This window comes from Pseudopodoces humilis, chromosome 6 (genome assembly GCF_049639895.1).
Source record: "Pseudopodoces humilis isolate 2021_Gansu_Grassland_sample_001 chromosome 6, ASM4963989v1, whole genome shotgun sequence".
NCBI classification, from domain to species: Eukaryota; Metazoa; Chordata; class Aves; order Passeriformes; family Paridae; genus Pseudopodoces; species Pseudopodoces humilis.
Window position 1 is genome coordinate 12,372,240 of NC_142205.1, and position 19,727 is coordinate 12,391,966.

Genomic DNA, 19,727 nt, shown 5'->3' on the forward strand with positions numbered 1-19,727 from the left:
GCAGGACGAGGGAAGTGGTGTCCCTTTGAACTGGACACTGGGGAGGCTTCACCTCAAATCTTGTCTTCAGTCAGCCACTTACAGCAAGAAAGATATTGAGATTCTGGAGCACATCCAGAGGAAGGCAACAAAGCTGGTGGAGGGTCTGGAGAATGAGTCTTGTGAGGAGCAGCTGAAGAAGCTGGGGTTGATTAACCTCAAGAGGAGCCTCAGGGCGGGGGGACCTTAGCACTTTCTATATTACCTGAAAGAAGGTTGTAGTGAAGTGGGAGTCAGTCTCTCCTTTCAGGTGAAAAGTGATAGGATGAGACAAAATGGCCTCAGGTTATGTCAGAGATTTAGTTTGGGTATTAGGAAAATGTCTTCATGGGAAAGGTTACCAAACATTGGAAAATGCTGCCCAGGGAAGTGGTTGAGTCACTGTGCCATCTCCAGAGGTATTTAAAAGATGAGCGCTTTGAGACATGGTTTAGTTTTCACAGTGCTAGGTTTGCAATTGGACTTAAGGGTCATTTCCAAACTTGATTGTGAGTCTGTGAAATTCTGGCATTTTGTTAGTAGGCAAATATATGTGTTAAATTAGGCATTAAATGAGTGCTACAAGTACTGAATTATAGGCTTGATTTTATAACTGAAAACTATCCCTCCCATTCTAGTAAACATCAATTTTTAACATATTTAGAACTTAAGGTTTTAGTGATTTGCCTAATGAGAGTAAGAGATTATTTAGCTTTTACTGAAGAGGTTCTTGATGAAAGCAGAGAGATGGGAACTTCTGCATAAAATCTTTGTCATAGAGACTGGCAGTGTGCTGAAGTGTGAAATGGTTTGTGACAGCACACTGATCTCAGTGTTTCTGTTGGAAGCTTTTTTGAGTTGTTTCTGCATAAGATGAGAAAAGACAACCCCAGAATATTCCTGTGAGTGGGGAACACAGTGGATTTTTGAGAGTTACATATGAGTCTGCTCTATTTTATTCAAAACAGACCTGGAAAGTAGATTTGTTTTTTCTTGTTGATGCCCATAGTTTCATTGACATTGTAACAAGAAAAGCTAATGACAACATTCAAAACTGAATACTGTAAATTGCTACCTTTGCCTGTTCATTGTTGTGTGTAATTGAAAGGACTTCAAATTGGATCTTGTATCTTGGATGGTTTTCAGGCTAGGAGTAATTTAGAAAAGCAGCAGCAACAGAAATACAGCAAGCAAGTATATTTAACTCTTTTCTTCCCCATAGAAATAAAGCAAGATTGTTAAAAGCTTTGCTGATAAATTTGTGGTGGGTAAGCAAGTGAGACTCTGGAATCTGAATTAAAATATTCAGCCTTTGAGAGCCATAAATTAGAATTAATGTCTTAGTTAAATTGCGCTTTCTGCTCTCATTTTTAATTCTGAACTTGAAATTTCACAAACTTGTCCATGTCTTTGCTGTCCTACTGTAATTTGGCATTCTGCTGCTTAGAATGGGCTGTGAAGGTATGGAAGCCTTAAGGACATACTGGAGTTTTTGATGTAAAGCTATTGTAAGACTCTTAATTTTCTCTTATCATATTTAATTGCTGTAGCCAAGAGTAACCTTTACCTTAACTTCTGTTATGATGTTGTGTGTGCTGTTCTAGTGGTGGGCTGTTGATGCTGTTGACACACTCAGAACTCAGCTCCTTGAGTCCAGAGGTCAAGGCTTGTGCTGTGCCAGGTCCATGTCCATACACAGAACTAATGTCAAAGCGAAGGACAGTGTGCTGACCATGATCAGGGGACAATTTCTTAGAATACCCATCCTTCTGCCCCCAGTCTGTATGAACACAGACCCACTGCCACCACTCTTTACACAGCAGGTGCCTTTTGTACCAAGTCAGATCCTCAGTATTTGCACTCCCTGAGCAGCAAGTGAATGCAGTGAGGGCTGGCAGTGGGGAGCTTTCCTTCCTAAGCATATTGCCTGTGCCTTGAGTGTGGCAGCTGGAAGCCCAGAAGAGCAATATGTCACCACCCAAGGCAGTAGTTCACAAAGCTGGAGTGGCAAGTAACTCCCTAGGGAGAATAGCCAAGAAAATTGAACTTTAAGTAGCGGGGACTGCTCTGATCAACTGTGTGTTAGTCATTTTGTATGGTAGTGAAATGGGCATGTGGGGGACTGAGTGAATACTACAGCAACATGAGAGGTAAAATGTTACACCAATATTCCAGCTGTTGCAGCTATATTAATATTTATTTTTGTGTTTCAAAATTCAATTTAAAGTCTACCTACCAGCACTGGTAGCTAGCTAGGAATATACAGTTTAAGACAGGGTTCTGGCATATCTCTTTATATTGGGTTTATGTAGAATTAAGTAACATTTTAAACATTTTACTAATGTGCTAATTAAAAGTAAGATAGAATATTTAACATCTTGATAATACCTTGTAAAACTAGGGAATTTTTGATTTAAAAAAATTAATAATTTTTCTTCAAGATTGTGATATTGTCTCACATCTCAAAAGAAAGTGAAATTACTGTGGTTTTTTTGATGAACTGTTTGATTTGGCATATTTGGAGATGCTTACAGGAAAGCCCCAGATTAAGCTCCATGCTCTGCTAGTTTCCTTGCTGGGAAGTGTTTTGGTCTGAGGCGCTGTGTCTGGGAATGCCTGGTGGCAGCCTGGCAAGCCCACCTGAGAGGGGGCTGCTTGGACAGCATGGAAGGTTGAAACTGTTCCCCTGAGATTGTCTTTTGAAAAGGAGTGAGAATCGTTGCCATTTAGAAACCAATTAAAATTATGACTATGCAGCCTGGTAATGGCTTTTCTGAAAACAGGCAGAAAAATGCCAAAGTTTGAAGCTGTAGGAAGAAAAGAGTGGAAGGAACAAGGAGACCTCAGAGTCTCTCAGAACTTGGATGCATCTCTGAAGGGGCACTGTTGCTGGCACCATGGAAACAAATTGCACTTCTGAGTAGCATCCAGAAGAAAGTTCTGTGCTTCCCAGTGAAAGGTTTCAGCAGTCAAGTGTTAGTATTTTCCAAGGTCAGATGAATCTATTTGTTAAAAAAAACAAAACAATTTCAGAACAGAAATCTAGTATATATGTGAAAACAGCAGACTGTATTATGCCTGTACCATCCTTTCTCAGATATTTAAAGTCCAGCTTTTCAAGCACCCTGCAGATATCTACTATCCTACATTTACTATAGGAACTTAGCTGAAAAGAGACAGCAGGTGAATTGATAAGTACAATTCTGTTGGCTGACGTTGAGTATGCAGCAAGTTATGTGGAAAAGCAGTTAAGTTCTTGTAGATTAGCTGTTCCAGTGACAGCTAAATATGTGTGGATCAGAAAAAAAGTTATTTTATTTAACTGACAGTCAATACTAGAAACAAGAATGCTACAGAAAAGTGCAGTTTTACTGGCAGTGGATCCAGGGTATTATAGAACAGCCTATTTTGTTAAAAATTAATAGGAAGGATGAGAAAAATTCTTGAGAAAGGCAGTGGTGCAAGTTGCTGTATGGACGTGCATCATACTGCTTGAATCTGTTTAAGCAAAACCTTTCACTGAGTACTGGGAAGATACAAGTGGATTTGCAGAAACATCCTTGTCATCATCATCAATGTTGAGGCTGCTTAACATAATGTTCAACTACTTCAGCTACTGATGGAGCAGCCAAATAACATGCCTGGAGACTTCTGCTGGGACTTGGGCACATTGTCTTGGGATTGTAAGTGATGCACAAAGCTTGCACAAAGCACAGCTTGAAAACAGACTCATCTATGTAATAATTAATCCAGAGATTCATTCAGAGTCAGGGAACATGATCAGTTAATTAAATTGGTTACTGTGGACTTGATACTCTCTAGAGGAGGAGTATCAGGCTTTGCTATCACATTAAAGTGCAGTTGGGTGTGCTCATGGAGATGTTTTACTACACAGGACACAACATAAAAAGATACTCTATGAAGCAATTACACACTTTTGTTGGTTGACTGCCCTTATCCAAAATTCTGAAGGATATGATCTAAACAGGAAGCACTTTAAAGCTAGGAGTTGCTCATACACTTTGTCATTTTGACTTCTGACTCTTAAAAAGCCCTATAAAGAAGCTCATTCAGGGTTTCTGTTTACTGTAGAGGAGTAGTCAGGCAAGAAAACTAAAAGGAGAATTTGTGCTCCACCTTCATAGGAATGGGGTGACAATTGCATCAATGTATGAGACACAGCCTATATAAAAATGAATCTTTTCAGTGTATGAATATATTTATATAAAACTGCAAAGATGCTTGATTCAGTAGTCAGAAACAGGATTAGAACCACTGGAGGTGAGATACAGTATATTTGGGTCTGCTGGGGAGTGTCATGGCTAGGTGAGCTCAGATTGGTATTTAGCAGGTTTGTACTGCACTGAAAATTTAGCACTGGTTTAATTCTCAGTGATTTGGACCACTGTTTAGCCTTGAAATAGAAATTCATGAAATAGAAAGGCATGCATGACTGTCTTGAAAAAATTCCAACCCTGAAGATATGCAGGCATTTGTTGTAATTATACATGTTCCTATTCTTACTGAGTTTACCATGTTGTTTTTACAGTCCCTAAATTAGTCCAAGTCTGTCACATTGTTTAACAGTGGTTTAAATATTTAAGTAAAACTTAGAGAAGTGAATTAAAATGGTTCATAAAATATAGACATCAGCTTTCCCTGGCCCATACATCCACAATTTTGTCAAGTGTAAACTATTCCCTTCCAAATAAACATGGGAAGACAGGGAAGCTCCCCAAGTACATGTCCACCTGGGTTTTGTAAGCAACAGGATTGCATCTCATCATTATGTTAACATAATTATTTTCAGTGATTTGTGTGCATCAATGCTCCATTGAAGGGTCCAGTTCTGAATGCCCTGTTCATGCTTTTCTATTTGCAACTAATTGTATTTCCCTATTTTGTTCTTCTTACAAAGCAGTGGCTTTTCAAAAAAACTTCTGCTTCTTATATTAATGAGATTTTACTGTCTTCAGCTTTTCATATTTTATTAATATGTAATAGGCTTTTTCATAGAAAAATCATTTTACAAAATTACTTGCTTTTGTAATGGGAGTTTTTGTTCATATTAATGTATATTGCTGAAAATTGATTTTAAAATAAGTAATAAATGAGAATAATATTAAGTAAAAAATGAAAAAAGTAACTTCTTTGAATACAGACAACCAGCTAACATTCTAAATTTTCGTAATATTTTTCTATTAATTCAGCAGCTTTACCTTTTGGCAATTTAACATATTAAATTATTTATTTTTAGTATAAGCTTCTTTTATTAATGTCATAGGTGCTTTTACTTTTGTAGATCAAAGTGATGTGATTTCAAAACTATGCCTATTACTTTCGTTATATCACTGACTAATCTTTCATAAAAATCTAAGAGTATAAGCTAGCATTTATGTTACTTATTATTGAATTTATGAGCATTTCATTTGATGGCATTTCAGCTGCAATGTAACTGAGACCCATCCTCAGCTGAGAAGTATTTCAGTTCTGAATATGTATTGGCAAAGTCAGTGCTGAATTGGAAGAGTATTTTTGAAGCAGAACTTAGCACCTTTAGCACTGATGCTCCACACATTGTGGATTGTTTGACTTCTTTATGATTTGCTAAAAGTTTCTTTGAGTTGAAAATATTAACAGTTGACTTATGGCTTAAACCTTTTAACTCATGCATGAAATGCTTTACATTTAAATGGCAAGAAGTTTTCTGTGGGGTATATGTGAGTTCCTTAGGGAGAAGACAGTTTTGTTCTGACTCCTGCTGGGTTTTGTAGGACAGCTCCAATCTCTGTTTCCTGGCTGGCCTCAGTCTCTGTTGCCTGTCAGGATTTTGAGTACCTTGATAGAGAGTATCTGGCTCTGCATGCACACAGAGCGCTGGTGCCATAAGCCCCTCACTAGCTGGACTCCGCACCAAGTGGCTGCCATGCAGAACCCAGCCTTAGCTCTAACACTGAATGTTGCCTTGGTTTTCAGAAATGCCCTTTCCTGTGGTCACTGAGGCAGGCAAAACCACTCAGCAGCTTTTGACCTCTGCAGCCTCAGACAGCCAGTGGAGCCATTCAGTGTTTGCCTTGATACCCTCATGGACAAAGAAGGTGTTGTTCAAACGAGAGTCTGACCTCAGCCCCCTTCTGGTCAGTAGAAGATGGTTTGCCACTTTTGGTATTTTTAAGGATTATAGCAATTCTGTAAAAACTGAATGTTGGGAATTTACTATCCAGTTAGTACACTTCTAGTTCTGTCTCAGATGATTGTGTTCATTTGACATGACTTCAGCAACACCAACTAGTTTTGGGACTTCAAAGAATTACTGTGACAGGTACTGCTGAGAGATTGCTGTGTAAATTCTGATAGATACTTAGTAATGAAAAGAATCTGTATAGTCTGATGAACTTTGTGCATAGTGTGGTTTTTTTGTGTATCATGATAGTCAGAAAATTGATGAATATATCAATTAAGATTCTAATAATTGCTTGTGGGAGTAAGTAGGTTTTACACATTTGGACTAGAAAAAAGATTTAAGTGTTGGGATAATAAAACTCCTAAATTTGAAGGCGATTAGTGCCTCTAATTTTTTAAAATAATTTCTTTATTTATATAATTTAACTTGTTGCTGAAGTTTTTGAATTATATTTTCATACACTATGTAGATTTTTCCCCTTCCTTCATAGCCTGAAGATGTGTCCAATATGTCAGTGTCTTCTGAATTTGGAATAACCCTTCAGAAATGTGGTATGGTAAGTTTTCTTACATTTGTCTTGTTAATTTGGTAGGAACTTTGTACCCAAGTGACCTTTGAAAAGTGAGAACCTAATTGTGCCCATGCTGAGTTTTTGGAAGTGTGTGCATTTTGCTGTTACCATGGTCCCACTGTCTTTTTTGCAATGTTGGTTCATGTCCTGGTTTAGGGCAAATCTGGGAGAAAACCTCCAGTGGGGCTCCCCCCGGGAAGCAAACACACGTGGCGCTTTTCTCCCACCCCCCAACCGGTTCGGGAAGAGATTTCTCTGAGAGAAGTGGAAAAAACCTGTTTATTTCACAGGCACAGCACTACCCAGCACAAAAATGAACAATATCAAATTACAAAACCTCTTGCTGTTCAGAAGAGATGACAAAATTCAGAGGGTCTCTTTCCTGTGGGTGTTCGCTCTGTTATCAGTCCCTCTGGCGCTGGAAAATGCCGCTGCCCAGGCTGGGCTCCCGGTAGTCCACGGGTGCAAGCTCCCGGTGCTCCCCCGAGTCCTCAGTTCAGAGCAGGTTCGATTTGTTTCAGAAAAAGGGAAAGAAAACAGTCCAGGAAGACCTCTCTGCTCCGGCTAGTTGGAAAGCCAAGGCGATCTGTGTCTTGTTGTCTGTCTGTGCTGTAGTCAAAACTCCCGATGCGGGGGGAGCAAGTACAGTCTCTGATAACAGACTCGGTGCTTCTTTTCCACTCACTTTTACTCTTAGATGGAATTTTAAGAATACAAAACCTGTGTCTGGGTTAGGTGGATGAATGGGGATACAATTTAACATCATAATCAACCCAGGACAGTTCAAAACAGAAGTCAGTGAAATCTCCCAGGCTTCAGGGCATTTTGGATTGTGGTTGAAGTAAAAACCTGACTGTGATTTTCCAAAACTGCAGATGGGCAAATCCCAGTGAACTCTGGAGTAATCAGCCAATAGGCTGGATAGAGACAGATTTTACAAGATGAGATAAACCTTCTGAGATATTCCCCTAGCCCAGCCATGGATGTCCTACCTGGCTACTGGGTCAAATGTGGTCTTCTTTTGAAAGATGAAGCACTAATCTCTGTGTTGCCCATTGTGTGTTTGGGCATCCTAACACACAGCCATAGAAAAGCCATTGTGTCGTAGTCTGCATATTCAGTGGGACACGCCTACAGCACAGTATTTAATGAAAAAAGGTTTCATTTGACTTGTGTAAATGCTCATGAGGAGTAAAGACCTACCTATTTTAAGAATTTTTTTAACTTACCATTTTATTTTTACTAGACTGTTATTTTTCCCTTTTTTTTCCCCTATTTTATTTTCCCTTTCTTTGCACTGGATGAAGCAGGTATGAATTTTAATAATTACTGTCAGTTCATCTTTGCTGTCTCCTGGAGAGAGAGCGAGAGTACATCCAGCTTTAGGACCAGTCTGAATTCAGCCACTGAAATGGTGCCTATGAGGGTAGAGGATTCAGTAACCAGTACAAAAGAGGTGATGTTATAACCTTCACCAGATCAGCTCTATACAGAAGAATGAATGTGCATCACATCTTATGGTGCTAATTCCTCCAATGTTGTTATTGAAGTGGCAGCATATCATGATTAATGAGGCTGAATAGTGAGCATTTCAGACATAAGTAGTAACATAAATCTGCTTTTCTGTCTGTGGATTCCCAACTTTTATACCAGAGCCCCTCAAAAACAGACTTTGAAACAGTTCCATGTTCGTTTTTCTGCTGTTTACAACACAGCCTCACACAGGCTCATTAAGAGCTCCCAAATAACTCTGTAGAAGATTAAAGGTAATCTATTGTAGATGCTGGCTTTATCAGAAAATACTTTTGTAGTGCTACTAGTTGCAAATTACTGAAAACTATACAATTATATGTGACTGTCTTCCACCTGCAAATGCAGTTCACATTTAATTTTCCTTGGCTTACCTTGTCTTCTGCTTCAGTCCTATTTTGAGTGAACAAATGCTTTCATGCTAAGAGACAGACTGGCCATATGGTGCTCTTTATCTGTTTTAAATAGAAAAAAAGTGAGTTTTGCACATTTTCCTTCTCCTGCAATGAGTTGCTCCTCAGAGCATGGAGGTGTCATATATTTGCTTCTTGGTGTCAGGATTTTTCCAACATCTTAATGTAGAATAGCCTTATTGAAACTGAGGTGTTTAAATTTTACCTGTGCTTCCAGCATCCACTGTCTTCCTTCTTTCCAGAAATGTGTTTAAGAGCTTCATTCCATAGTATGACATGACCTTTTCTGTAATAGTACTTCACAGTGACAATAATCCTTAGCAGAGCTGAAATAAATCTTTAAATTTAATTGCTTGTCTTCTAACACTTTTACCTGTCTTGTTTCTTAATCTCCTAAGCATTTGTGCATTGGAGATTATCAATGATTCTATAATCTTTTTTCTCCCTCCTTTCCTGTTTCTAGTTGTTCTAACTTAATCCTAACAAGGATCTTCCATTCCTTTCAACTTCTATGGCAATTCCTTCCTCCTCTCTTTCCTCCTGTCGTGTCCATGCTCTTACTGTGGTTCTTTCAGGCCACTCTCCCGGGTACCTGAAGTGAGATCACTTGTAGGGGCTGATGACACATGGGGCACTTCAGCAGCAGAGAGGAAATAGAGTAGCTGCTTATGCATTATCAATGGCTGCCATTGGGTTTGGTTCCTGTAGGTGCCTGGCAGCCTAACTGTCTGCTCCAAAAGCAGGTAAAAACATCTCCAGGTAAATTAGAGGAGCAACTTAAAACAAGATATGAAGTTGGTAGTGGTTTCCTCAGAAATATAACTAAGCCCTATTTTTATACATGCATTAATACATATATTTTTATACATTGTTTGTAGCTTCTAGTACAATAAATAGTTGGGAATTTTGTCACTTAAACAGAGAAATGTGGACTAAGCCTTAATAATTTCATTAAGCTGTTTCTTCCCCTTTATTCATGTAATTCTAAAAGTGTGATCCGGTTCTATGCTGAATTAGTATGACATGCACGGACCATAGCTACAGAAATTGACCCCTGTGCTACCATGAACTCTGGTGTGATTTCTGAAGGCTATCACAATTCATATTTTTAGAACACATTTTTTGTGGTGACTGCTTTATTATTTTATATTTGCTGGTGTCCAGATACAGTGTAGAGATTTCCATAAAAGGAAGATCTAAGGGAAAGGTTCGGCCTGAATCGTAATTCTGTCAGTTAAAGGACTGTTAATTTAATGTCATTATTTGAAACCTCATAAATCATCATGAATATACTACAGATCACCATAATCTTATAGATCCTATAAAGATTTAGACAATTCTGGTTTTAATACCAGTTACAGAGGAAGGCAGTTTGGAAGGTGAGAGGTCAGTAAGCAACTCTGTGCTTAAGAGTAATTTCATTTAGAGAGTATAATTGCTCAGTAAAACTTAAGGGCTGAATGGAAGGAATAAATAATATCACATGAGTGCATGTTGCTAGAGATTGGTGATTAGTGTATGTCCTTCATTGCTAATTGGAAGCAAAGGCTTGAATTCCCAAGTTCACTGGTGGCTCCATCCCCTCACATGGGAAGGGTAAGTCTAGACAGCCGGTGTTCTTCAGAAAATGGGGTTGCTATGAAAAAAAGGAAAATAGAGACCAAAACTGCATGGAGAGAATTGCTTTGCAGTGAGGCAGCTTGCAAAAGAAGCATCTTCATGGCACAAAGGTACAAATTTAAGAATTTTCCAAATTCTGATTATAAAGTTATGATCCAGTTTTGCATTGTATGCAGTATCACAGGGACATTCAGATTCAGAATTTGATTATACTTCTGGTCCAGTATGAGCTGGGTTTCCACCTTTTGGCTTTCTTCCACTGTCTCCAAGCAACAGCTTGACATACCAAAGATTAAAATCTCACTGGGAGTGTGAGATCAAACTGAGCATAGTTTCATTTGCAGATCACTCAAAATACCTTCAGAAAATGAATTTACACATATAATGAAGTTTTATTTGTAATCAAGGCTATGAATTTTGCTGTTAAGATGCACATATAGCCATCTTGCACCATTAATACTAATATTTCTGTTTTCAGGTGGATGTTGAACATGACCCTCAAACTGCATACATTAAACTTGTGATTAATAACACCAACACATTGCTCTCAACAAACATCACAGATCTTATCCTCCTGGACAACATCACTGGTCTACACATTCAAAAAACCAGTGGGAATAAGACCACAGATGGCATACAGATTTACAGGAAAAGTTTCTTGCAAGGTAACAAAATCTGCAGTAAAATACCCCTGATAATACATGTCAAAGTGTACCTGTTAAAATCACAGTATTTATTTATTTATTTATTAAATTATAGTGGTGTAAATTATTTGATTATCACTTAATACAGGTGAAAAAGTCTGGGAAAGGTTTTAGGCTGCAGTTTCCAATTGTGTCAGCTCACTGGTAACTGTTTTGACTGCCACCTTTGAACTTCTTCCAGACACAGAACTGAACCTCCTGTACTTTGTAAAAGTTGCTATCAAAAATGAGAGTCTTTTTCAATGGTATTTTTCACTTTGGATATTTTTAAAAACTTCTGCAAAAGGCATTTTAATCATATTTTGAGCCTTCTTTAGCCAAGTGTGGCATCTCAGCTTGCCTGAGGTATTGAGGTGCATTGGAATTGCAAAATGCCATGAAAAGAGGGAAAATGATTCATCAGAAACAAGGCAGCTCTTCTCATTATCTGGTCTCTCCAAACTGAAAAAAATATAAAAAGTCAAAACAAGTAATAGAGAAATAAACGTTTTCCCATTATGAAGTCAGTTTGTTCCTTTTCTAATTGATAGCAGTTCAATCAGTCCACATGCATTAAATTTTATCTTTCTTGATTTCTTCATCTCCTTTTTCCTAATCACAAGCATGTCGAAAATTAGCAGCTTGCTTTTGGGAGTCACGATGCTTCTCCAGGAGCTTCAGAAGTGTACACTGATTCCTGTTTATGATCAAAGTATCTCTGGTTTTGATAGTTTTATGTTGAAGGATGTCCCCATAGAAAAGAGAAATAAGTAGATATGGGGGTGCTGTCTGGTTGCAATTGGATAGCCAAACTCCATTTCTGATAACACCAGTGTGAGCAGTGGTACTGATTGCAGGACTGGTCTTTTTGGAAATGTCAAGGAATTGCTGGCTTTTCACAGAGATTTCCTAGAAACAGTTGTCCTTGAGAAAGAATAGAAAAGTGGCTTGCATATCTGATCTGGTAAACCAAGTTGGAGTTGCTACATAATTTATAATTACTGAATCTGGAGCTGAAGCTAGCTTTTCCAGACAGATCAGTGTGAAAGATACTGAAGTGGAAGAAAATCCAGCAGACCAGATTTCCTCATAGTTTGAGTTTGGTCATTACTATATTAATCCTGAAGTCAGCCCATACCTTGCCACTAGGTCTGGGCAGAAAGGCTCTGTCTACACTGGCCTATGTACTGTCATGCTCTGTGTTTACCATAATGATTTTTCCGTACTTCAGTGCATTGTGAATCAAAATTCACCTGAAATCTGTCAGATATCTCTTTGGTTTCAACAAGGGAAGAATCAACAAGTTAGTGGTTAAAATGTAGGCAGTCCATTTTATAATAAAAACTACTTTAAAATCATCTCATAAAGAATTTTTTGGTCTCAAAAAATAATGTTTTTGGGTAGGTCAGGGCATCATTTGATGCAGTTTCCAGATCCTGGGCTGAATTTGCTTGAATTCTTAGAGGCAGCAGATACAAAGGATGTTGCTGAGTTCAAGTGGCCATCAACGGTCTACTCTGGATGTGTGGCATCTGCTATGTCAGAAAGGAAAAGCTCCAGTGCTGTCCCAAGCCTTCCCCAGGGATCTTTAAGAAATTTTCATGGAAACAGAGCAAATCTATCCATATCCCTGTTTTAATAGGTGGAGAACACTTTGAAATCAACTACTCTGCACTTCTTGATGCAGAAGAAATGTGGCATGGCAGGGTCTTGACACTGCCTGCGAAGCTAACTTTCAAGAGTTCATCACAGGTATTTTATTCACAATTTTATTCTGCTCTTCACAATTTTTGTATAAAAAATAGTCTTCAAGGTGATTCTTGCTTGCCTAAACAATGAGATTATCATGTAATGAAATTAAGCTCTTAGTCTCTCTGATTGTTTACTATTAATTTATAAATGCATAGCTTAAGAAGTCCTAAAGTAAAGTTATTTTTGTGTATTGTCATGGAGACTTTCTTTATACTTCTCATATTTCTCTCCGGTTTATTGATCTGGAAATAAGTGGCCCACATACTAACGTGTATTCCTGAAGTCTAAGATAGAAAGTTTTGCCATATTTTTATAGTAAAATAATTTATTTTAACTGAAAAACAAATTGCAGCAAAGGAAAACCTCATTGCTCATTAGAAAGACACTTTTTAGTATAAGAGTTTTCTGGGTCTGAAAGATTTTTCAGAGAAGCTGAGAAATCTCCATCCTTGCTGATTTTTGAGATCTCTGTTGCATCAGACTCTGAAGCAATTGGTTTAATGCTGGAATTAGCCTGGCTTAGAGTAGGAGACAGGACAAGTAGTTTCTGCCAAAGTAAAAATTTTCAATTCTTAAATATGGCTTGATGGTTTTTCTGTGGTTTTCACAACTACATGTAATTGTAACCTGCAGATTAAAAAATTAAAAAGATTTAAAAAATTTAAAAGTGAAAGATGCAGATGTATTTTGATTTCAATTGCCTTTCTCCTTAGTTTAGGAGGAAGAAATGTTCTATGTGTATGGGAGTGATACTAGAGTGGTGGAGAGGAAAACTTCAAAAAACAGGGCACGGTTAAAGTAGAGATTTATGTACTGACTGTGACTCCTGTTCTGTGCATTCTCAGTCAACCCAGATTTTGTAGGCAAAGAAAAATGTAATACTTTGTGTATTGGGATATGGGGAGTGTATCCCATAGAGCAGCTGCTTCCATATCTTTTAGTGTTACCTCTAAGTACACTGCATTTTCCTATCAGATTTATTGCAGCTTTAAGCTTAATGAGAAGTATAGCTAATCTTCTATGGAGAGGCTTTTCTAGAGACTGGGCTGTTTGCCACTGGATTTTGCTTTTTTTTTAATACAGATACTTTCTTGTATCTCTCTCAGAATAAAACACATTTTGTATCATTGACAGCGTCATTTACCATAACAGAAGAAGAAAAGACCAAGGTAAATTCTATGATTTGGTATTATATTGACTCTCTTCCCTATACTTCTGGACAATCTAAAGTAAACCCTAGGAGCTAAGGATGTACTTGTGTCTCATCACTCAGCTATTGGCTAGTAATCAAACACAAATTCTGCCTTCTCACGTTTTAAGAAGAAGAAAACAGGACTCAACATAAGAGGTCATTTTTTGTCTGTAACCAACAATATTTAGTATGGAAAAGCTAAAAATGCCATTATTCTCTTTGCCATCTTCTTTCGTTTGAAGAATTGTTCAGGCGCAGGAAACTGTGATGAGGAATATGCTCACCTGCTGCTGTGCCTAATTACCATGACAAAGCTTTTTGTTTTTCCAAAAGGATAAAGGTATCCTCCACCCACTGAGGTTTCTGTATGATGCTGATACTCAAGCCTGAGAAATAAAACTGCAGAAAGAGTGGCAGAGTTTATGCTTCCTTTCATTTTTTAACTCGTCATTCTTCCAATATGACTTTCTGTTCTTGGCTTCTGAAGGAATTCTGAAAAGTAGTTTATAACAGGCAAAAAAACCTTCAAAATTACATTGATTGCAGAAGTATTATTCTTCTAGATATATTTTTTATTAAAAAACTCTCTATTTCATCCATCAGTTTCATTGCTAGAGTAATCCCTTCACCAAACTTGTTTTTCTCCCCCAGCCTCTCATTGACAGGCTGCTATTGCAAGGGGTCATTTTTAAAGAAGCTGTGGTTTGGTTGGCAAGAGTACTGGGATTATTTGTGGTCAGGCAGAAGCAAACAGTTTGTTTCACCATAGAGCATTTTTGCCATGGCTGTGTATGTGAATAGAGCTTGCCTGAATAGGCCCTGAGGACTAAGACCACCTATTCCTTCCATGGACCTGTCCCATGAGTTTCTCTCTGCCTTTTGAATAAGTAATCTGTTTGGAGATTGGGCACAGGGGCCTCTTGTTCCAGTATTCTGCTGGGGATCTCTGCCTTCTCAGCTTTTGTTATTGTAATAGATACACGTCTGGACGTGGCTTTCTCGTAATGGAAGATCAAGTGCCCATTCTGTTAAAATGAAAGCCATGATTAAACATGATATTAAGTAAAACTATACATAAGCTAGAGAACTCATTGTCCCTGGATAAAGATCTAGTAATATTTAAAAGGATTGGACATTTGTATGGCTAAGAATTACAAATGGACTTGCCATAAATCTATTTTTTGGAAACTCTGAGAGATGTAAACCATGAAGTAGCTGACTGGGTTAGAAAAATAACTTCATTAATATTTTTTGTAGAAGTCAGTGTGAATTGATTTGCAGCAGTTGCTGATGTCTTAAGCCAAGACTGTAAGCTACATTGGTCTCAACTGACCATGAAAATTTCTGCGATCTGTTACTATACATAAAACCTTTTTAGTGTGCTTATTATTTTTTCCAATTTTAACTTGATAGTTAGACCTCTAAAAGTTCTTGTGAAGTATTCCGTAGGTAAGTAAAATTAGCTCAGCTGCATTTGAACTTAGTAAATGAATAGGCTTTGTAACTAAAATATGTGATAAAGATGTGTGGAAAATACCATAAATTTTTGAAAAATAAAGCTTAGAAATTATTTAACACGTCATGTTTCACATGCATAATATTTGACTTTGGGCTGTGGCCAAGCATAAGGTGTTTTGGAATGAAACCAGTTTGTGCAAGGAAATTTGGATTAGCTGGAGAAGGTGTGATGTATTTTATTTCATTTATATTGTCAACTGTCATAAATGCTCTCCATCTCAGATGGAGATTATTTATTAAAAATAATTATTTAAGCCTGTTCACGGGTATGTTAAAACCAATGCACATATGTCACTGAGTGGACAGTAGATGTTGACTTTGAGAATGACAAGTGGAGAATTACTTATGTGGTCATGGGAGTGTCATGCTACATTGGTCCCATCAGCTTTCACTTGATTTGCTTGAACACTTACATACTATGCTGTTCTTTAAAGTTTTACAAACCCTGTGTATTTCTCTTCTGTGCTACTGGAAGAAAATGCTTGGTTGCCTGGAACAAGGTAATTTTGTGGGTTATGAAAAAAATATGAGTGTTGCTCATCTGAGTGTCTGTGTCAGATGTCAGTACGCTGACAGGGCCTGTGAATACTTTGTGCCTCTGCCCTTGGCCAGGGGAGTTTGATGCTGAATGGGACACTGGTGAAAAGGAAAGTTCTCCCATCTAAGGATGTTGCATGGGAGAGATGTTAATAATTCCTTTACACTGATTTTTATGAGGTTTGCTTCCCTCATCATCAGGCAAAGCAGTGGGAGCAAATTGGCTCTTGAGACTTTGGCCTGTAAGGCCTCTTCCAGCTATTGGGATGGCATTAGAATCTAGCTTAAGGAATGGCTTTTGAGGCCTGCTGATGTCTGTGGTTTGGAGGATGATCTGCAGGGCCAAAACTGGTCTTGACTTGAGGCAGGGCACCTCTCCTGAACCGTCTGCTGTGGTGCTTTTAGATGGCATTAAGCACCTGTTGTGTTCTGCTTGGACTGACAGCCCCACCCCGCCATGACATGGACTGTCCTTTCAGAGCCCATTTTCTTTAAGATAAAAGGACAGACAAAACTGACTGCCCTCATGCAAACTGATTGTCCCACCATGGGTCTCACCTTTTAATTAGAAAGCACAGAGTCATTCCATAGCCAGTTCTTTTTCTTCAAAACTTGAACAGCTTCTTTCCAGCTTTACTGAATCCATAGCCTCACCAGATCCTTGCTTTCCCAGCTAGGGAAAAGAAGCCTAGACAGATCTTTAAATTTCACAGAGTGCATGGAAATTAGACAAATGCAAGTGGGTTCAGACAAAATGATGAAGTGGTTACCAAAGTGGCTTTTTTTCCTTAAGTATTATCTATGGCATCTCCTGTTCCTGAAAGTGGAGGGATCTCAGTCAGAGTCCTGATGCGACACAGGTGTTAAATTGCAATAAATTATTTTCAAATTGTAGTCCATGTTTGAATATTGTTTCCTATGCAGAGTTACCAGTGACTCTATGGAATGCTATCAAGTTTCTGCCCCAAAGGAAAAAACAAGCCCAGCTTGCAAGCAGCATGTTAATTATTTACAGTTCCTAGCCCTAGCAGAGTAATCAGTTAGTGGTGTAACATTATACTAATAGCTGTGATATGTTTTTCATTGAAAGATCTCATAGAACTAAACAAACACTGAACTAATTTTTGCTACATAGACCACGAAATAAAACTTAATTTTTAATGCAATTCAATTTAAAGATTAATTTAAGAGCTACAGTAGAAGGTCTACAAAGTTGTTATCTGGCTTATGGTTCCAGTGCTCCTGCCAGCCTTTTCTGACTCAGGCTAATGCAGATGCTGCAAGGTTGCACACAGATTGAGTGGGTGACAGTTGCATGTTTATTCTGAACTCATATTGGTACCTTCTTCCTCTGGTGTTTACTCAGTTTCACTGAATCAAGAAATGGCCATTAATTAAAGTAGCCAACATCTCACTGACTTTCCAGAGTCTATGAGCAACATCAAATGCCATCAATTTCAAGTAGACTTCTTAGAAGAGTGGCAACTTTCGAAAATAGACTATTAATTACAGAGCACCCAAAAGTCACAGCAAAAAAATTCTTGCTTGAATTACACAGAAATTTGGACAAGGTAAACATAGCAAACTGTGCTGACTTGGAAACCCATTGAAAACACACACTTGTTTGAAAACATTCATCAAGATGTAGTAATAACGTAATGCTGAGAAATCCTGAAGTTGTGTGAAGCCATTTAAAAATAATTTACTGTTTGCTTACAGTTACAGTCTTTGAATTACAGTTATGATCTGATCTTTATATGTATTTAAAATAACATTTTAATTAAATGATCTTTTAATTTCAGATTTTATATGGCCATGCCATCAGTGCTTCAGGGTTCTTCATTGCTTTTTTTATTTCCCTTGTATTGACATGTGCTGTCTTTTTCATCGTTTACCGAACCCAAATATTAAAATGGAGTTTCTGTAGTAAAAACCAGGTGAGTACTGTCTGTCAGTATGATGATGATGATGATGATGATGATGATGATGATGATAACGATAACTTGCTAACTAAGATTGTCTGAAGAGTTTTTGAAGATGAATAAAAAGCCACCAAGTGATGGATTTGGCTCACAGGTGCTGTAATCTCCACAGCCTCTAAACTTCAGTGCAATCAGATTTAGAGGTGAATGTAAGAATGATACCCTGATCAAAAAAACTGCTGTCAGTAGGTGGATGTTGGCTGTAGAGCAGAGGGGGATTCCCCTTTACCTGTTCATTTCTTCCCATATTCCTCTCTTCCTCCCCTCTGTCCCTCAGAATTAGAAGCAGGAAGTCTTGGGGTTAAAAGTTTCCAAGAGAGTAGACAGCTTATTTTGAACACAGCAACTTGGGTGCAAATTTTTTTTCCAATTACCAGGAATAGAGATTTGAATTTCGGTCTTAGTTTCTTCAGTGTGCAATAATATCTTCAGTGATTAAGAATCAGAAAGGATTGAGGATGAAGTATTTTCATTGTTCTGTGCCAGTTTGAAGGAAGTTTTTCAGTATATATTGGACCAGAGAAAGAAAATACAGAATCTGATAAATGTTAATCAAGTTGGTGCAATTCCAGCTGTTCCTTCTATTAATTATTTTTGTATTTATGTAAAGTATAACAACTTTATTTGGAGGGAGATTAGAGACCTTAGTGAAAATATTACAGTGACTGGAGCAGTCCTAAGAGAGGTATGCTGAGAGGTTTGACCCCCCTTGTCTGCCAAAAAGGTGGTGAATCTCTCATCCCTCTGAACTGACCAGAGTAGTTCACAATTACTTACAGCCTTTCTGCAGTTGAAAATTACACCATCAGTAACTTTTATTTATTTTATGTCTGAAAAATTAATCTCTTTGAATGAAAAGGATGTGACTTGCTTCTTTCTACAACAGAAATAATAATAATGAATTAGTAAAAAAGGTCTAGCTTGGTCTAGCATCAGATATTTATATTGAGGTTTTTACACCATATTATTAGCCCTCAATCTGAAGTCTCTGTGAACTGAGTCACTTCCATCATGGATAGGATTAGTTTTTCCATGTTGTTCACCTAATAATACTGTAGTGTTGCCATATGTAATTTGTATACCACTGCAATTTTTTTGAAAATTACCTAGAAAGTTTGAAGTGGAAGACAACTTCCTAGATGATTTCACAAATGTTCTGTGTTCTCCAGTTCTTCTTCTGTATTCCAGATCAGTTATATACTAAAAAAGATCAGTCTGAAATAAAAGCAATATATTTGATTTCAGAGACATACCTGAATTGCACAACCTCTTTATATTCTTTCCAGCTTTACAGTTTGATGATAAGTAGAAACCTTTTCGCCCAGAGTTAAACTGCAAAAAAATTAGATCGGACACTCATGAAACTTTTTTTTTTTACAGTCTAAAGTTTGCTGCTTTTTCTCCCCTTTTTATTTTTTAGGAGATACAGCCTGATCTCAGCCAAAATCACAAACTGGAGCGTTCTCAATTTAATTCAGGTGATCTCTTTAGTGAAGATATAATTATGAATGACCAAATCATTGATATTCTGTCCTTTGAAGAACCTGGGAACATGCTTCAGGCTTTAGAAGAGTAAGAATTCACTGCTATTACATCACATTTATTATTTTTATCATCAGCCAAACCTTTTAATATGTTTTGAGTATCTCCTCTTTATTGTTTTTTATAGTGTCTGTTTACACATATTACTCCACTACCTTAGGTTTTTGAACTGTTTTAAACAATCA

The 19,727-nt window shown here is 37.7% G+C and overlaps 1 protein-coding gene across 3 annotated transcripts in view; it reads left to right on the plus strand.

The window, feature by feature from the left end:
• Positions 1-19,727, plus strand: part of EVC2 (EvC ciliary complex subunit 2) — a 62,525-nt gene that overhangs the window by 1,303 nt on the left and 41,495 nt on the right. For all 3 annotated transcript variants that reach the window (XM_088057094.1, XM_088057095.1, XM_005517848.3), the window contains exons 2-8: positions 5,995-6,155; positions 6,693-6,758; positions 10,815-11,001; positions 12,662-12,771; positions 13,878-13,940; positions 17,821-17,955; positions 19,421-19,572. In XM_088057094.1, coding sequence (XP_087913220.1) covers positions 5,995-6,155; positions 6,693-6,758; positions 10,815-11,001; positions 12,662-12,771; positions 13,878-13,940; positions 17,821-17,955; positions 19,421-19,572 — 874 coding nt within the window. The remainder of the gene's footprint in view (positions 1-5,994; positions 6,156-6,692; positions 6,759-10,814; positions 11,002-12,661; positions 12,772-13,877; positions 13,941-17,820; positions 17,956-19,420; positions 19,573-19,727) is intronic.